General features: G+C 39.9%; 1 protein-coding gene across 30 annotated transcripts in view; it reads left to right on the top strand.

The window, feature by feature from the left end:
• The window catches only part of KCNMA1 (potassium calcium-activated channel subfamily M alpha 1), a 506,074-nt gene that overhangs the window by 438,241 nt on the left and 47,933 nt on the right, over window positions 1–19,900 (top strand). For all 30 annotated transcript variants that reach the window (XM_037399258.1, XM_037399257.1, XM_037399256.1 and 27 more), the window contains 3 exons: window positions 7,994–8,117; window positions 11,031–11,255; window positions 14,787–14,979. In XM_037399258.1, coding sequence (XP_037255155.1) covers window positions 7,994–8,117; window positions 11,031–11,255; window positions 14,787–14,979 — 542 coding nt within the window. The remainder of the gene's footprint in view (window positions 1–7,993; window positions 8,118–11,030; window positions 11,256–14,786; window positions 14,980–19,900) is intronic.

Genomic DNA, 19,900 nt, shown 5'->3' with positions numbered 1-19,900 from the left:
TTTTACATCAACAGAAGTCTGTCCCATTTAACTCACAAGAACCATGGGTATAATTTCAGAATAAACTCTGACAGGAAAGAACGGGCACTTCTCCTGTGGAGACATGAACACCAGGACATCCTATTACAATAAAAAGTAAAATTCAAATAGGCAGTGGAAGGTAAAGGAAGGCAGGCTCTAAGCAGCAGAGTAATCACAGATCAGGCCTCCTTCTTCATGAGATGGAGAAGGAAAGTAGAGCCAGTTGATGCCTCTGGTGTCATGCAGTGATATCAAGTCACCTGTTCATCACCTCAGAGTCAGAGGTTTTGATGCATGTTATTGATGAACAGCCACGTTAAATATGAGGAGGCTATGTTGCCCAGATATCAAATAGCAAAGCTAGTTTTAAAAAGAAAAATGTGTCATTTTGGATTCCAGAATGACCAGTAAAAATGTGAAAATCCCTGGATATGAATCAAAAAAGCCACTTAAAAGGATTGTTTCTGGGGCTCAAGTCTGCAGTTAATGCTTTGGTAGCTGCTACTGCATGAGTGGAATACACTGACTTGAAGGAAATGTCAGCCCAGCTGAGTCAAAGTACCTCTTAATGCAAGAACAAATAGCATGTGACAGGGCCCAAGGGGCCTGAAAGGCAAACAAATAGTTTGTCCCTGTCCACTCTGAATGTAGTGGTGTAGTTGACATAGGCCTCTAGACAAGTAGCATACTCAGCAAAGGGTCATTATCATTAGTGTCCCTGATCACATAAGAATCAGAGGCATCAGAGGACACTGGGTTTCCAGTGTGTTGCCAAGGAGAATTTCGTAAGCCTGAGGATTGTTCTTGATCAAGGATCTAAAATAATTCCCAACCAAACCATAAAACTTGCTCAAAGACTGTCAAGACCCAGCTAAGTGACACGGAAAAAAGTGAGCTTTTTGGCATACCTTTCCAGAAGCCTAATGAGATTATTTATCTGAAGTTCAGGGGGAAACCTCCTGTCTTTTTTCCTGAAGTTGGATATAGGATGCTAAGTAGATGAACAATGGCTGTGCACATTTATCTCCTCCTCTGCCCAAGCAGCTACATGCACTCAAATGTACACATGTGTTTTTGCTAGTGCCATTCAGGATGAATTTATCTTGCCCCTGCCAGTGCTGCCCTTCCGTGAGCTGAAACTGTGAGCTTTCTCATAGGGACCAGCAAAAAATCAAAACCAATGGGTGGGAGGTCTAGGGGGGAACATTTCTCAAGCAAAAACTGGTAAAATAAGTTCAATCTGATCATTTTCCATGACTCCGCTAAACCAAGCATGAAGGTAAGGTCTGAAGAGGTGGAAGCTCACTGATTAGCCGTAACAAATGTTTATATTTATGTCCCTCAGCCTTGGAGAATTCCATCATGTAGTCTAAAAATTTACGTCCTTTGTTAAGGGTTTATGAGGTTAAGTTTATGCAGTGCTAGTTAAGCAGCGATAACTAATCTGCGACACAACAGGTATTTAATAGCACATCTCCCTTCCTGGTTCTGTTCTACAAGTTCACTGCAACAAACACGAGCAACAGGAGTAACTCAGTAATCGGTGTGTTATCTTAGACCTGGTTTTAACAAGGTAATGGAATGAAATGGTTTGGATACTAGGAGGTGGTATATGTTAGCCCCACGACTGTTGCTACCATCAGTAGCTGTGTTACAAACCATGGGAGTAAGAACAGTATCGGACGTATATGTTCATTTATCTATTTATTTATTTATTTTTAGAGTACTGTGGAATCTTGCAGAAGTATTTTTGAGATGAGAGAGCTGTGTCAGGAAAGAAAAGGAGAGTTTTGCAGCAGCAAAAATCAACTGGCTTTTTAATAAAGTTCAGGGTAGCAGAAGATCCACTCAGATCAAGGCAGTGGAAAGAAAAAACTCTTTAGCTTTAAACTGGGTTTTAAAGAAAATAATGTATTCTTATAAACTTTGACTTGCGAGAGTGGTAGCTTTTATCTTAAGGTATAAAGGCTACACACTTCATTTAAGTGGCAAAAAACACTCCTATATTTTATGATGCCACTTAACCGTGGGTTTATTTTTTTTTTTTCCAAATGAAAAGTTATTTTTTTTCAGGTACGTTCTCCTACCCCTCAAAGATTGCTGGTTCTGCAGCTTGAGGAGATATAAATGGGAAATATTAAAACCAGAAGACACATTGGCTGCGTGCCTTGTCTCCCCCTCATTAAATTGCTCACATAAAAGTCTAGAAGTTAACCATTTTGTGAGAGGGTTCATCCTTCAGAAGCATATTCTGATCATGTCCTGAGGTATCAAGATACTTTAATGAGCAAGATTCCTATGGTAAACAGCTCTATCTCACTGTCCTTGGTAGTCTTGATAAATTAACGTGAACTCTTCAGCAAGGCTTTTGAGGATAAAAAAACTTCAGTGGCGTCTGGGCAGAGCAAGAGGGAAGGAAGGAGAATTGTTGGGATTCTTAGCGCTGTCATTCAGCCCGTAAGCTAGCACGGAGCGCTGGGTACCAACCACTATGTTAGATAGGTGGTTCTTTGAAGATTTAGGGGAGAGGTCAGGCAGTGTGAGGTTGTAACCAATATTGGGGCAGCTTCTGAATATGACAGTGAAAGCATTTAAGAGTAAACTGCAGGTTTTCTTTCTCTTGTCACACTGGGTTGTCTTCTCTGAAGCCCAGTGCATCTGGGCACTGAATCCTTACAAATTTCATTCCTGATTAACCTGTGAAAGGAAAGATCAGTAAGAGAGTGTCATTAGCCTAACACACGTAGGCAACAAATTCTCATTACAACTTAATGCCATCCACACAGACCACAGAGGGTCACAGGGAATGGCTAATGGTAGCCGACAAATGTTGGGTGTATTAGTCACAAAACATTTGCTGGATTCCATCAGAATGTCGTGACAACCTTCACAGCTAGTCCCAGCGAGCTGCTGCAGTCAGTGGAGTTTGCCGGTGACAAGCCGTCACTCTATCTTGGTTGAGCTTTATAGCACCAGTCAAAGCAGTCAGAGAAGATTGAAGTGACAGAGGCCCACTGAGTAAATAGCGAAACATGCAGCGCATCATGAAATATTCAGCCAGGGTGTAAAAGCTCTAAATGCTTTTTGAATTATTAGCACCTGCACTGGCTGCACGTATCTAACACTAACAGCATGTTAATTGCCATGGTTTGTTAAGGTATTTGTAGGAGAAATTTCAAAGGCACGAGACATTCTCCAGTGTGCCCTCAATCCCTATCTTACCTTTGGCAAGCCCACTCCTTCCCACTAAAATTCAGCGTGTGCGTATACACTCGTGAGCATGCAGCCACCTATGTCGGGTAGGAAAGCTCAGAATCCTTGGTCCAGGTGCAAGGTGAGTTTTAAGACCCTGGATCTGGAGCAGCAGACGGCTAACCATCTTTTGGTGGGCAGCATCCAGATATGTCGTATCTCCCTGAGAAAGGCATAATTGCCAACATTACCAGATACAGGTTAAAGACCAGTTGTGTTGTTCCCAGGGGTGTTTTGCCATTGCATTGATATAAGGAGGGCAGAATAAAAAGTAGCCGAGACATTGTTTTGCTGATGTGCAAAGACTAACAGATTGCAGTTTATTTCCATGCAGCGCTGGGGTCCCCGCTAGTCATAGAGTATTGTTCCCAGTATTCAGCTATACAGAGCAGTTCTGCTGCACATCAGAGAGGTTATGTGCTCTGATGTTTGGTTGCACATGAATGATAGCAAGACATTAAGACAACCATGCCAGCACACAAGGGTATGCTAAACAGTAGTCATTTAATGGGGCAGCCATTTGGCCCCAGTGGTCTTTTCAGTTCTGTCCATCCCCGGTCATTACTCAGAAGTTCCAGGCTCAAAACCTCCAAGGAAATAAGTTTGCAGTAGTTACAAACATGTGCTAGGAGAGCAGTGCTATTTGGAACGTGTAGTGTTGGCTTCCTCGCAATAGGTTTGCTGGAAGTGGGATTTACGGTTTTGCTTTAGGCTGTTGTCTTCCAGGCAGGCTTTCTGGGGTTGCAGCTGTAGCATGGCATTTAGCGTCCTTTTCAAGTTTAATTGCTCATAAGAGGCATTATGTGCTCTTCAAAAACCTTGAAAAGATGGTCTTTTGCTCTTCAAGTCATGTGTACATAATATCTGCCATAAGAACCAGAGAAGCTATTTTTAAACTGGGGTTATGGATGAGGGAAATGTAACTTTTGCTCCTTTTCTCCCATGCATGCTATACATCCTTGTCTTTTCCTAGCTGGAATGACCAAATGCTTTTGTCATTGCAAGCCATAAAAGCCGACATTGCAATTAAAGGTTATGGATTTTAATTGATAAAAGGTGGTTTTCTTCCTGTAGTTGGGATTTTTCAAGCAGATGACTTCACAGCCCTGGAGAACACAATAGCTGAAGCGCTCATACAAGCATTTCCACAGTGACCTGCCAGTGTGACTCAGGCATGGCTTGACAGAGCCATCGTCATGGGTGAGGGGGGCAGAGAGGCTTGAGAAACGTTCACCCCATGATTTGGCTGCAAGGGCAACAACTGTAGTGTTTTCTGTAATATACATTTTAATGGGAAGAGGGTGTCCAAACCCCTTAGGCAGATTTGACAGCCTTGCCCTCTGTGTGTCTGTCTTAATTACTTTTTACTATTTGCAAAACAGGTTTAGATCATCAGATTAGTGAGCGTGTATATGTCCAAAGTAGTAATGCTATTTTGTTACTTTATTACTTAATAAAATGACCATTTTTTTTATTTAAAACAAAAAGTCCAAAGATCAATTCCATTTTGAAGTACATAAGGCGGTGTATCTTCTAACATTTGAGGACAAAGTTGGACTTTAGTAGTAAACAGTCTTCAACCCTCATAGACATCTTCAGGGATTGCTCTACTGAGAATGAAAAAACATTCATTAAAGAGAGATTAAAATAATAGCTTAGCACAGAAGATTTAAATCTGAAAAACAAACTTTTATGTAAAAAAACACAGATTCCGAAACACAAAGCATTGTTAGTCTTATCACGGTTTCCTTCTCGGGCAATAATTCATTCAGCTAGAGTAAAAGTAGTACAATAGTATCTGTTAGCATACTTTCTTGTGTCCCATACCATCTGCTTCTTTTAAGGCTCCCACTTGCTGTACTCTGAGCAGTGAAGCACAGGATCCAAACAGTTTATCATATTGCAAATAAGTGCATGTATTGATTTTGAAAAAATAAACACCTTTTTTTGGTTTTGAATCACAATTTGTTACCTAAAACTTCAATAGGGGGTTATATCTGATGATTCTCATTCTTCATCCCTTCCATATCATGCTGTCTGTTTAAACCTGAGATAACTAGAAAATATAGTATTGAGGTAAATGTCTAATAAATCTTTGGCACGAGCTACTTTGAATATTTCCTTTTAGGATCCGAGGCGCTTACCCAAAAGAGACCTACACTTGGCTTTAAGCACTCACACACTATCGCCTTATACCCCAAGGCAGTTAACCATAATTCGATGTCAGGTATCTGTTATTAACTGCTCTGTTACAATATTCATTTCAATCTATCTAGTTTTAAATCTCAGAGCAGAAAAGAAACACTGATTAGAAAATTAGAATGTGGCCTTTATTACCAGTTGATTGATTATAGTTTCTTTGATGAAGGGAAAGAGGGAAAAAATAAATCCCTTCCTATAAGCATCTGATTTCTGAAAGAAGGAGGTGAATTGATCAGTGAACTTTGCTTTTGTTTCAGTGCTCTTCTAGGAAAGCTTGTCGAGAAGTGTCTTGTGACAGTTTGGGGAAAACCAGCCTAAACCCACCATTTCTCAGTGGAAGCTCCTGAAGATTCCCAACCATCTGGCAAAACTTCCTTATTTTGAAACACATAGCTAAAATACCCCATCAGAAAAAACCAGCAAGGACAGAGCGCCACAAAATGTTGTCTGAACATTTGTGTAACCTTCCAGTGGGATTGTCTCCATGGTTGCAAACCTTGCTGTACCACAAGCCACTATGAGCAGCAAGGAATGCCCTATGAGCAGCATCACAGTTAGCCCTCAGCCAAAGCTACCGTGGCTGCAGCTCACTGATGGATGGAGTAAGAAAATGCAGTAGATATTTTTCTAGAAATTAAAAAAAAACACAAACAAACAAACAAAACAAACACAACACCCCCCCACCCCCACCCCACACACACACAAAAACAAACCCACACCAATCAAAACCTCACAACAGAACCCATTGGTACAGCTTTTTCACCGGGAAGCCACCTCTGCTTCCTACAAAAGAGGGAGCGCACTTATGCAAAGGCTTTTTGTTATTAAACCTGGAGTAGGGTCAGAGGCTCCAGGCAGACCCCCAGAGACTCCTCTGCTGCCAGCGGCTTGATAGTGAAATGCACTGAACTGTATCTCTGTTGAGTGAATATAAAAAACTTTGAAAACGTGGTGTTCCTTTTTCCAGATAAGTCTGTCTTATGCCTTGGCCGGGTAGTGCATTGCTTTTTCTTAAGCATCAGAAATTTCTGGTGTAAGTGGAATGTTGTATTATTGGTTTCTCAAGTGTTTTTAAGCCACTTCCCATGGATCTGACCCTGTTTGAGTGAAATGAATGAGAATTTTCCACTGATTTGAATGGATATATAATCAGTGGCTATAAAATTACACAAGTTAATCACCGTGACGGAATTAGAGATTATACCTTTCTTAGGCATGCAAGCATAACTGTTTTAAGCATGGTAACTTATTGTACTCTATTCAGGGTAAATTCATCTCTCTCATACACAGTATTCAAAGTCTGCCTTAGCAGACTATGCAGCAGAGAGGTTCATACCACAGGCTGCAGCTCATGTGCTTTAAAAGCAGGAAACTTTCCAGTTTTGAGAGTTCAGCTAATATGTTCTCGAACAGCTTTCAAAAAGCAAACTGCTTTAAAATTTGGCTAGCTGTCTCAGAGTAGTTAGCATATTCCTACATTGCAAATACTTCCTTCTTTGAGATGTTACAATTCTGCATCATGATATTTCAAGTGTTCATGACAAAAAGCTAAAGACTGTACTTTTGCCAGACAACGCTCTGTTCCCTCCTTGAATTTAAGATATTAGGGTCAGTTTACCCTGTGCCTTGTAAACACGGTCCTTCTTCTAATGCTGTTGTATAGAGCAATCACTTAGGGGTGCGTCTGGGAGTGTTGGAGTCACTTAGTACTAGCTTAATGTCTGATGTAAATGAAAGGACTGGATGTGTCTGCCCTTAGATATAACTAAATAGCTGGAGAGCAAGTTTATAAAAATGTCTTTCCTTTGCTTCTCCTTTGAGGCTTAAAATCTTGTTGTAAAAGCAGTTAGAAGGTTATCACAGGTAGAGTTGCCACAGAAAATGGACATTGTTGTTTGGTATTGAAATCATGTATTCCAGATGTGGGCATTTGTTAGTCAGTCGACTCTAAAACGACATACTGTTGAATCTTTAAAGGGCTTCAGTTTGGGAAAGCAAAATATGATTGGGCAAATTGCTAAAATATTTAAAGTGCAGCCTGTTAAAGCTTTTACTGCGAAGAGCATCATGTCAGAAGTTGTATGTGGTAAAAGCAAGTAATTGGCTTTCCATACTTATGCCAGTCAGCCAGCATGGGGCTCTGTTCCTATCCCTTCTACTTCATTGCAGATGCTAACAGTAACGTTGATATTTATTTTGAGGGGTGGGACAGGAAAGAAAAAAAAAAAAAAACAAACAAACTTTTAGGGATGTGATGATGTCAGAAAGCCCTGTTTGACATGGTTATTTGTGTAGAAAGAGTACAGAAAATCTTTGAAAACGCACCCAAAATTGAAAAATTGACTTTTTTTTCTTTTCAGCTTTTGTTTAAAAGTGCTCGCATTGAAAGCATGTTCAAGTGTAAATACATTTCATTTTTTCACTTTTATCCCTCTTTATATGCAGCTCTTGGGATATCTTTCCATTCATAATTCATAATATTTTCCACTTATGTTGTCCTCAACTTGTTTTTCCCCAGGCACGACCCCTTGCTAATTCCTGGCAACGAGCAGATTGACAATATGGATGCCAATGTGAAAAAATATGACTCTACAGGGATGTTTCATTGGTGTCCAGCCAAGGACATTGAAAAAGTCATTTTGGTAGGTATTGATGATAAGTTGTGTTTGAAAAGGTTGGTTGAGCTGTAGAACTGATGTGTAATGGATTAATAAATTAATCGCTACTATCATTAAATCCAGCATATTGAAATCAGAAACACATCGTGGTGTAATTGAAACTAGCATTTTGGTTAAAGAATTATGATTATGTAAATCTGTATGCCAAGTGCAACGATAAAAATTGGTCCAAGATAGAGAATTTCTTTTTCATAAGTTGAAATGCGCATATGTGGTTTAAATCTTTAGAGAATTATGATTGGAAATATTTAAATGTTTACATACCCCATTTATGTTTTTACAGAAGGCAGTAATGATTCTAATGCAGGCAAGTGTTGCTTTGCATTCTCTTATTTATTGATGTGAATTTTGCTCTATTAGAACTCCTCCCAATTTCCTGCATTCCAAGATGCCCAAATAGGCCACAGTAAGATGTTGCAGCAAGCGTAGTCTAGGTTTGTTTCATTTGTTTAACTGGGGAAACCATCAAACTGACTCAAGTCATTAAAAATAATTAGAAGACCTATCAAGGTCTGTTTTGCTCGGTGAAAGTTTGTGCCACTTGTGTTCGTGTACTTATGCCTATGAGTAACAAGTAACTAACTCTGGATCTCCTGTGCAAAAGTGATGATACTTGAAATGAAATCCCTGGTGGATCTTCACTTTGTCACACTTCATAAAGCGTTTCCTGAGCTCGCTTTCTTAGATTTTCCTGCGCTGTGGTGTGGTATAACCAGTGATGGTGACAGCCCTGGTTTATTCTAGAAGTCAGGGGTTAAAAGCTTGCCTCCACTTCTCCTCAGGGGCTCCTGTAATAACCGTGGCATTGCCTGGAATTGAAATATCAGTGTTTAAACAGCCAGGCAAGTAAATTCCAAATTCTGGAGACTGATCTGTGAGACAGAGTTTGGTGGAACAGCTTTAAATAGTATGCATTTTTATGAACCCAGCAGGCAAGGAGAGGCAGCCCTGCTGTACAGTACTTTATAATCGACAGAGATAGAAATCTTTCCTCATGCTCTAAACACATTTTAGCCAACAACCTTTACAGTTTGTCCCACTTTGAAAAGTGTTTCTTGCAAAATGGCACCGTGGAGTGCATTATTTATCACCTCTTGGTGATGCCATGCCAATTTTCCCCCTACTAGCCCCTGTGTCTGCAAGTCTGGCCAGGTTCTTTCAGCTCTGTGCATCACCATCAATAAAGACGCTGCCAACAAAATGCTTCCCTGCACCTTTTGAAACTCACAGTCCACAATTTACGTCTGCATTCATATCCATGCAAATTTAATACTGTCCTTAGAGAGCACACAAGTACAAATTAGTACATAATTTGAAGATGATGGGATTTCCCAGGTTGTCAATTCAATACTTGATGATGCCTCAGCCAGAAAATAATTCATTTTTCTGACCAAGGTCTGTTTTGGCTCTGTGAGAGTCCTCCAGCAGTAACAGGCAGTAAGAACTTTTTTTTTGACTTGCAGTCAAATTTCTGTGGCTACATACAGTTCTATGACTACAGAGTGACATCGTTTTACGTAATTTTTTTCAAGACTTGGTCTCTGTCCTGTAAAGTCTGAGTATTCCGGACCCATAGGCAGAGGCATGGGACAACTTACATGCTTGAGCATTCACTTATGTCTTCTGCTGTTCGAAGGGCCAAGAGCACTCTCTTGGTAGAGTTGTGTAAAAACCAGTGTAATTGCCCTAGAGAAAACTCATGTATTTTTCAACTGATGAGAAAATGTCCAGGGTTCCTGTTCGCTTTATATAGTGAACACCTCTGCTGCATATTCCAATCTGTATTGCACCTTGTCATGCTTCTATAATTTAGAAGAAGGACATAACCTATGGATAAGCGAGAAGAAAAAATTGCAGTTCACCATTGTCTTAGTTTTATTCATGGTCAAAACATCTCTGTAACAATCCTGAGTGTACAACTTCTTGGCAATATGATTTAAGTGGATCTGCAGCTACTCGCTGGAGTGCAGCTAAGACTGGCTCCAGAAATGAGGGTCATTTTTTTCCTAATGACTTTATTTAATCATATTGGTGTTTGAGTTGCTTGCTCAACTGACATTACCACTGATGAAATTAGTGCAAAGATTTATTCTTGTCACTGAGACAAGAAGATAATTCTGATCATCATTCAAGTGTTCTCCATGAGGGTTTTTTTTTCCCTTTATCTGTTGAACAAGTCAGGAAGTGCAGAAGGCCTGAAAAATTAGTATTAGTCGTCTTGCCCACCCAGTTTTTGTTACTGAGAGAAGCTCTGTGGAGTGCTGTGGGCAGCCATTGTAAAGCAGAGCAGTGCAAAGCGTTCTTCAATTGCTTCTCAGGGTGGTAGCAGCTTGTCCTAAAATAAGAACCCTGACTCTAAGAGAATATGGTCCTCAGTTCACAAGGTACATGTAATACCGCCAAGCCCTACTAAGACCATCGGGCGCTCACGTTTTCCATTCCAAATTGATGCTGAAAAGACCCCACCAGTGAGTATTCAGCTAAGGTGTCGTTTTGCATCTCTTTTCTATAATCCGTCTAATGACTAAACATGTAGTAGGTCAAAATCTGTTCTTAGCTAAACCCATAGTACTTTGATTGTAACCAGAGTCTTAATCCACATATATAGAAACACATATAGGACCAGAATTCAGTCCAGTACAATGTCTTCCTGAACATCGAAGGACTTGCAAACAAGAACGAAATTTTCTTCCGCTGAGCAAGTTTAATAAATGATAACTAAGGGTAAAATGAACAGCTATTATCAAACCGCTTCTTTGTGCATGAAAACAATATTGAGAGTTGTGTTTTTCCTGGTTTAAAACTCAATATATGATTTAAGCTTCCCTTTGTTTCATTTTTCCCTTGTCTTTTTGTTTTGTTTTGTTTTTTCTTTAGACTCGAAGTGAAGCAGCGATGACAGTTTTAAGTGGGCATGTAGTCGTTTGCATATTTGGGGATGTTAAATCTGCTTTGATTGGATTAAGAAATTTAGTGATGCCATTACGAGCCAGCAACTTTCACTACCATGAACTCAAGCACATTGTGTTTGTGGGTTCACTTGAATACCTGAGAAGGGAATGGGAGACACTGCATAACTTCCCCAAGGTTTCAATCTTGCCTGTAAGTCCAAAGCCATATTATTGATACTTTGTTATTTAGGACACCAACTGGACAGATTCGTATTGACTTTGATCTTAGGCTTTTTTACTTTTGTCTACTTGTAGGCCTGAGGACTTAGATTTTCCCTTTACTGTGTCTATGAAAACAGAGCCCTTTGAGACCTTATTAGAAGATATTTGCTGCAGTGTTCGGTTCCTCATCATCCTCATTGGATGAATTTCAGCTGCTATCAAATGTATTAGCTGTGTTATGTATCGAACATTCGCTGTAGTGCTCTGCATGTAAGCTGGCTTTGATGTTGTGATTTCTCTGACAGAATGACAGTAGTTATTTATTATGTTATTTAGGTATTTATGCCCTCAAAACCTCTGAAAAAAATTAGTTACTCTTTCTACATAATAGCCCTTTATAGTCATAAAACCTTCCTGTAGGCTGGCCTACTCTAGAAGGGGCATTGCCGTAGCGCTTCAGTTCAGCGTCCTGCCATACCTGTGTGTGGAAGTGCGGCAAAACCTTGACCCTTTTGAAAGCTCGTATTGATTTTAGTAGCGACAACCACTAAACCCACAATCCAGAGATTCCTTTCTCTCCTATGTATTGTTATCATTCGCTCATATGCATGCTCAAAGTGTGGGAACACGACAAACAAGTGAAGCCCTTCAAACTGGTGATCTTGGATGGTTATAGCTATAAATGACCCGCAAAGGTGTAGGCAGGAGGGCCAGAAGGCCTCAGGGTGAGTATAGAAGAGAATGCTATGTACGTTACAGAGTAAAGTTAGTTTGGATGTTTTCATCAGACTGAAAACTTAACAATTTACCAGTACTTAATAATAACATTTCAGCAGTTAAAAATAAATAAATCGGTGATGGATATAACTTAGGCTGAATAATTGGGAAAATAGTTGTAGAACGGGAAGGCTGCCTTCACTTTTTGATTAATTCAGGCTGTAGGTCGGTCTTAGTGTAAATGCAGTTTTAGTGTTAGCCATTGGCTTTTCTCTGTTAATTGATACAACAGATGGTGTCACAAGATTCTCTGCTGTCACAAAAAGGGTGTCAGTATCAGATTTGGTCACCGTCCTCCTCTTCCTGCCAATTCATTTTAATTCCAGTCACTGTGAAGGCTAAAGACTAAGGAATAAGAATTAAATTAATAAATATGTTTAATAGTAGGGCAAAATCGAATCCAGCTACTACTTCCAAGCTATCCAGTATATAATGCATATCCATTACAATGATTTGTGTTTGTAAAGTTTTAATTCTAAATTCTGAAGAAGCATTGAGGAAATGTACACCATCTTTACATTCCCAATCAGTTTGCACCCAAATTACCAAATATTTTAGGTATTTATGCCCGCAAAACCTTTGAAAAAAATTAGCTACTCTTTCTACGTAATAGCCCTCTATAGTCGTAAAACCTTCCTGTAGGCTGGCCTACTCTAGAAGGGGCATTGCCGTAGCGCTTCAGTTCAGCGTCCTGCCATACCTGTGTGTGGAAGTGCGGCAAAACCTTGACCCTTTTGAAAGCTCGTATTGATTTTAGTAGGGACAACCACTAAACCCACAATCCAGAGGTCCTTTGGTAGTCCATAACTACCAAAAAGTAGTTATGGACTAATTTCAACTTAAACAGCTTAAATAGTTGATGCTCCTTTAAAAATACAGAATATGTAAAGGAATTGTATCTTACACGATGATCAAGAGTGCTGAGCAGACCACACAGATTTCATGGCTTTTTCTTTTCTTATCTTCCTCAGCCTATGTGGTTCAAAACGATGATATAAAGTTTAAAATGTCAGCATTATTCTGATATAATTAATTTAAAATTCTACTGATCTTTCTGAGATCATACTGGTAGGAATGATGTGTTACAGGGAAGCCACTCAAACTCGTTTCTTACTTCTTTGTGCTTTGGTTCACGAGGTAAAATTTGCTGCTGATATCTAATGGGGATGTGGTTACAGCTGAATATAAAAACATTTGTTCTGGTTTAGTAAAAAAAAAAAAAAAGGTGGAAATTTCATTTAAAGTCTGTATTAAAAGAGGCATTTAAGCTGCTGACTAAACGCTCAAAAAGTAGGCAAATGCCAATTTTAAATATCCTCAGGCAGCCTTAATTCTGTCCCTTTGCATAAAATCATTAAGAGTAAGCCTTTAATTAATTACATGATTGTATATTATTTTTCCCCACAGAAATCCTGCTTCACTTGGTGCACAGTACAGACACAAAGGGCAGAATTAAAGTGGTAGTAATAATAATATCCTAACTTTTAAGTACTTTATGAGTAAACCATATCTGTTTGATATAGACTGTTTCCCACAAGGTTTCATGCCTCAGATTATTGAAAGTAACGTGGAATGGTCAGGCTGGTATCTGAAACTAGGTGGCAATCACTGAATAAGAATTGAGCTCTGCCTTCACTTTCTGCATTTTAAATTCACTTTTGCACTGAATATTCTCAGTGGAGTTCAGGAGACTTTCACCATGAGTGAACAGGAGATGGAAGACTAGGGTCTTGACTTGGTTTTATGAAAGTTGCTGTGTGACAAGGGGACAGCTTAGTCTCCTCATCATCATTAGGGTCTTTGGGTACCAAACCATGTGAGGCAGCAGAGCAGAATCTAGTTTCCATGCAAAAATCTTTTTTTTTTTTTTTTTTTTCCTGGACCTTGCAGCCCCTGTGACATAGGCTTAGTATTTTGTAACTAGAGATGTGGACTGTTGCATGTGAAAGGCAAGTGTTATCTTTAAACAAAGCATAAGGGGTTAAATGTCATGTCTTAGTTGTGTTAACTAAGGAAAAAAAACCACAGACTGCCACAGTATTTCATTTTAATTATTGCATTCCCTGATTGAGAATTGTGGCAGTAGGGAAGTGGCACGAGTTGTGCCCAGTAAGATAGTCTTGTTTCTGTTTCAAAGGGTTTAAGCACACAGCTTTGAAGATCAGTTTGTTTTCCTTCTAGAAGCACCAAAAGCATGCATTGGAAAGGATTAACCTTTTTTGTGTATGGCTTCAGGTAGAAAAAAAATAGCTTTATCCTGATTACCTTTCAAATGTGTAGGACACATAATGCTTTCCTGTTTAAATTGCTATTCTTTTGCCCAAGACCATTGTGGCTCGGTAGTAGATAAATAGACATTTTAAACACACCCCTTGTTATATTCGGAGAGCCAGAGGTTGCCACATGATAGCAACTTAAATCAAGACAATTTCAAGTCACCGATGAGATGTAGAATGCTGGCATTATTCCTGTTTCTTGTTTGTTAGTAATAGCTTGACTCAGTATTGAGACTGAACCTAAAATGCTGCCATCAGCACCAACTACCCTTTAGATTAGCACACATCTCCTATTCCCTGGCACATAGTTAGACCAGCCTAATGTCAGAGCATAAAAAAGATAGTTGTTAAATAATTTCCCAAAGCTCCTTCTCAATCTTTAATTTGTTTTTCTTTTTTTTTCCTTTCCTGCCCCCCCTCTTTTTTTTTTTTTCCTTTTTTTTTTTTTTTTTTTCTCTGTGCCGAAGGGTACGCCATTAAGTCGGGCTGATTTAAGGGCTGTCAACATCAACCTCTGCGACATGTGCGTTATCCTGTCAGCCAATCAGAATAATATTGATGATGCTTCGCTGCAGGACAAGGAATGCATCTTGGCGTCACTCAACATCAAATCTATGCAGTTTGATGACAGCATTGGGGTCTTGCAGGCTAATTCCCAAGGTAAGGACTGCCCTATAATACTTCTCTGCAGTGCCTACAGGGGACAGGACCTGGCAGGAAGAATATCCCTCACTCAGTAATTCAAAGAGCCCTACATCAGCTTGCTTGACAGTTAAACCTGCTGATTGGTTTGATGGCTTTTAAAGGGACAGTCATGTAGTTTCTCTGCTACATCACAAAGCACGTCTTGTAGAGGAAAAATGAATGACTGTGAAATTGGCATTTAAAAAAAAAAATTGTGAAAAAATATATCAAATTATTGCTTTTTCACCCTGCCCTGCTCTGTGGCTTTCTTACTGGGGCAGTTGCTCCTATGTAGCTGAACCTAACTCATACTCAGAATACCTGAAGCATCTGTCTAACAAGATTTCTTTTTTTATGTAAAGCACATTGCAATTGCAGAGAAAAAGGGATGAGTTATGCAAGCCAAAAAATAAAAAGAACAAGGATTTTAAATTGTCTTTACAGTTCCTGTGCCTTCTTGCTCAAAAAGCCACACAGAATTAACTCAGAGCTGATTTCTTCCCATGGTTTGGCATGTACTTGTCCCGTTTAAGGACGTTGAGCAAAATCCTTCACTCTTTGCTGCAAGTAGGGGACTGATTCATAGGTAGCCAAAGGCTATTTTACACCAACTGTGTCTGTGCAAAGCAGCTGCAAAGCAGTCATAAGCACCCTGGCAAAGACCATCAGTGTAAAAACAATCATCTTACCATCCCTGAAGGGTCTTGCAGCTTATGCAGCTGAAGTTCTACCTTTGATAAACCTATTAAGTGCTGCAGTAAATATTCCCTCTGGATCTAGCCCTGCTATAAATGTAGGTGTAGAAAGGATAGTGCTGTGCTCTGCAATTTCCCTGTGAGCCTGACCTAGAGATAGTTTTCCCTCAAGGACTGTGAGAACTAAGATTAGGTTCAGTTTTTGCTCTTTACTATTTCTAATCAGGAAATAGGAATTATGAGCCAAAAATCAGAGGCAGCCGTGTAACTTCTTGAACGTGGAAAATTCTTTCTTAGAATCAGCAATAAAACTGTGGAATTTAATACTAGAATTAAGTTGTACCAGGAAACTAAAAGTTTGAAATTTTCAAAGTCAGGTTGGATAGTCCTCTGGATAACAAGTTGATTTAGAGAAGAGGAAGAAGGAACTGTTTTTTTCAATCCCTTGAGTGTTTGAAGTTTTAAATCCGTGGCCTGGAACCAATACAACCCAAAATATTTTAGGGTTCTTCCCTTAAAAATTTATGAGGCTGACTTGCTCATGCTATGATAACTTATAGGGAACTCATTGTCAAGTGGAAGACAGGCATGGAGGTTCTTGTTTTGTTGATTTAGACCTGGCATTTAAAATTTTACATCTCCAAACCAAATGTGTGATTTTGCTACCAGTCTATGGGCTGTTCTTTGGTGGCGCTCTCTCAGTCTCCTGTCACACAGGTAATTAAAACCATCAAGAAATCTGTTTGCCTCACCCGTTTCCTCCCTTCCTTCTTGTTCTTGAGCATGGGCAGTCTGAGAGAATATCCTTCTTCTGCCTTTGCACAGAGATTAGTAGTATTTCCATCACTTGGCTGCTATATTTTACCTCTGGGAGCACACTGGATCTTAGACTGGATTAAGTGTCTTGTACACCACAGGAACACCTGTCATTTTTTAGTCTCCATCCTTGGAGGTGTTCAATACGTGACTGCATAAAGCCCTGAAAAACGTGATCTGACCTCATAGCTGGTCCTGCTTTGAGCACCAAGTCAGACTGGAGACCCTCTGATGTCCCTTCCAGCCTCAATTGTTCAGTGCTTCTGTAATATCCAGGCTGGTGCTATAGCACAACCCCCATAGGTCAGGACATCCCGACTGGGTCCGTGGTCCAAGTCCCTTCAGCCCTGTTCGGTGTTGCTGATGCAGAGAAGCAGAGACACAATAGGTTAGCACATACGTACAAATTACAAATCCTGGCCATTTCTTCAGGTAAATATCAGTATCAGTCTGCATGTAAAAAAGGCAAAAAAAAAAAAAAAAAAGGTGTGACTCTTTCTGTAGCTTTTCTGGGAAACAGGGTGTAACGTGGGGCAGGCAACAACCAGCAGCCTATTTTAGATGGGAGCACTGACTAGGGAGGAGTTCTTCTAAAACCAGTTGCTTCAGAAAATAATTATCTTCCAAGTAAATTCTCTGCTTATGGTATCCACAACCAAACTGGTTGCATTGCCTTTGGTACAGTATATTTTCTTGAAGGACCTTGAATACAATGGTTAGACTGTCAGAAACAATTAGATCAGTAGGCAGCACAAACTTTACTGGAAATTATATCCAATGTGACATTTTTGTCTATGAAATGCAGCTTTAACGTACGGTGGACACAACTATCATGACAACTATATAAACCATTGATTCAACTTTTGCTGGTCAACAAGCAGCACACTAGAACCACCTCACAGCTCCATACCAACAATTAAGTACCTTTATTTACAGAGCAACTTGGCATTTTACTTTTGTTTAAACATTTTTGACTTAGTTGACGTACTTATCCTTAACACATTAGCTGGTACAAGCCTTAAGTATAGCCAGTCTGAATTTTTTCTAGATCTGAATGTATGAAATTGAATGAAGACATTCCTCACCAATGCCATTCTTTGACAGAGTGTTCTGGGCTGTTCTTTTGTGTGACTTCTATTACTGGTCATAGGGAAGACTGACATTAGAAAACCTGAGTGTGTGGAAGAATGTTAATTGACCTGTGACAGAGTGTTGAAAAAAGAAGAAACGAAACAAAACAAAACATGTGGACAACCTGAGAAACGTATGGGCTAAGCTGTGAGAATTTTGGTGAGGGAATTAACAGCATAATCCTACCCCTGCTATTCTGAGTAATAAGCTAGTATAATTCTGTAGTCAGCAGTGGAATCTCATGCAAAAGCCTGATGTATATTTTATGTTTTATGCCTCTGAAAAGGAAAAAAAAATACAGTAATTTAACTTATAGGTTATCAAATGCACAAGGACCTTTCCTGGTTTTATCTGTGGTTATTTCACTTCAGTGTCAGACAAAAGATGGCACCAGTGCAAGAAATGTGCCATAAAAAGCAGGATGCAAATTTATATAATGTTCAGCTAAGCCATAATCCTTGGCTAGTGCTGAGGTACTGGGCCGTATTTATATCTCCTCCGTTCTAAGTTGTTAGCAGAAAAAGAACCCACAAATTTTGGGATTTCATTCCCTTTCCCCCAGAGCCTCACCCTCACCACCTGGTTCAATACCAAGGTTGCTTCCAGTCCTAGGCATATGAACATTCATCACTAGCAGCCAACCAACCTTCTGTATCCATCCAGACGTGCCCTTTCCAACCAGGGACACAGCATTGTGCCGACTGAACCCAGGAGTAATCCAAGAGGAAAAGTGTTGTGGAAGGAACAGGAGGGTGGACCTGTGACAGCAAGGCTTCTTGACAGGGAAAGTTCTGTAAATAGGGCTGCTAATTCCCAATGAAGGTAACTGCCGAAAGAAAGTCTATGGAATTAATCTGGTTTATATCAGCAAAGGATTTGCTCCTTACTGGTTCAAGATGAACTTAGTACACACACACAGCCATTCTCATGCAGGAGCAAAGACTTGCTAGTGTCTTCTTGTAGTGTTACAATATTCCTGGGCTTTTGGACTGGGTAGCATTAATTATCTGGACCTTCCTTAAGTAGTGTGAGAACACTTTTGTCTTCTGATCTGCCTGCCTTGAGTCCTAACTGATCCTGCCAGAATTGCATCTTAACCAATCAGAGTGCTCTGCCTTGACCTGAAGAAGAAAAAAAATATTTCATAGTTCAAAGGCACAGAAAAAAACCCAAAAAACCTACTATATCATGGACCAGAGCTACAAAGGACCCTGGAGTACCCAGAGCAGATGAAAGTTAACTAAGTTGTCAAATCTATATTCATCATCAGCTGTCTAGAAACATATGACCAAACGCATGACTACAGAGAACTGTGAATGGAAACAAGATGCCTTCCATAGAAGGAAAAGCTTACTAACTGTTCTGGAAGGAATTGTTAGTCTCCTTTCCATAAAATGTGTAAGTCTACTGGAAAAGAACAAGAAACTCTTTCAAATCAGACCCGTGTCCAAAGCTCTCATGTTGAAAGCATTCTCATGGCTGTCTGCACTGGGCGTTTCAAAGCTGACCAGGCAACCCTTAGGCTCACTAGAGGTTAGGGGTGCAGTCGCTGATGTCCTGAAATGAGCTTTTGGAAGTCATCAGGGCAGTTTGTTGCCTTTGGGAGACCTAGATTCCAAGGACAGAAAGACCAAAGCGTATCCAACTGAAGTTGCAGAGAGCTATCATTTTCATTCAGTGACATCAACTTCCGAGATACAAAATGCCGTGATGGTGGCTTTTGGCCCACCTCTTTGCAAAATGACTCGTAAAGCCAGTCAGATGTCTTTTGTGTGGTGAGGGAGGTCCTGTTTTTATCTTGCAGTTCCTCTCATAGATGTTGACTGTTTTCCCAGAAAGGTTTGTGAAGAGGTATGTCTGTGGTGGGGCAAAAAGGTCGCCCTCAAGTGCTGCAGGCTTTTTCTATTGTCCCTTGGTCCTTCCTGATTCTCATTCTGTCCCCTCAAATGCAAAGTGAGTTTATTTTATCAAGAAGTATTTTGGAGATAAGACTAAAGGATATCAGATCTGTGTTAAGCGTTTGTGCTCCCTAGCCAGAACATTTTTTTCAAAACACCCACAAAGGTTGAGTCTGGGATGGGCTGTGCCTTGGCAGTTGCTGGGAGAGCCCCGGTAACAATCCTTTCCTCCTGTCTGTTGACCTTTCTATCCTTTCTTCTTCAAGTAGCATCTATTAGCTCTTCCCATTTAATTTGTCATATTTCCTGCATTTTCTTTCAGAATTTCCATTGTGGGAATTTTACTTGTTGTTTTAC

The sequence above is a fragment of the Falco rusticolus genome, chromosome 9 (assembly GCF_015220075.1).
Source record: "Falco rusticolus isolate bFalRus1 chromosome 9, bFalRus1.pri, whole genome shotgun sequence".
In the NCBI taxonomy this organism is placed as follows: Eukaryota; Metazoa; Chordata; class Aves; order Falconiformes; family Falconidae; genus Falco; species Falco rusticolus.
Note: the sequence above shows the minus strand (reverse complement) of the source record. Positions and strands in the feature narration are given on the sequence as shown.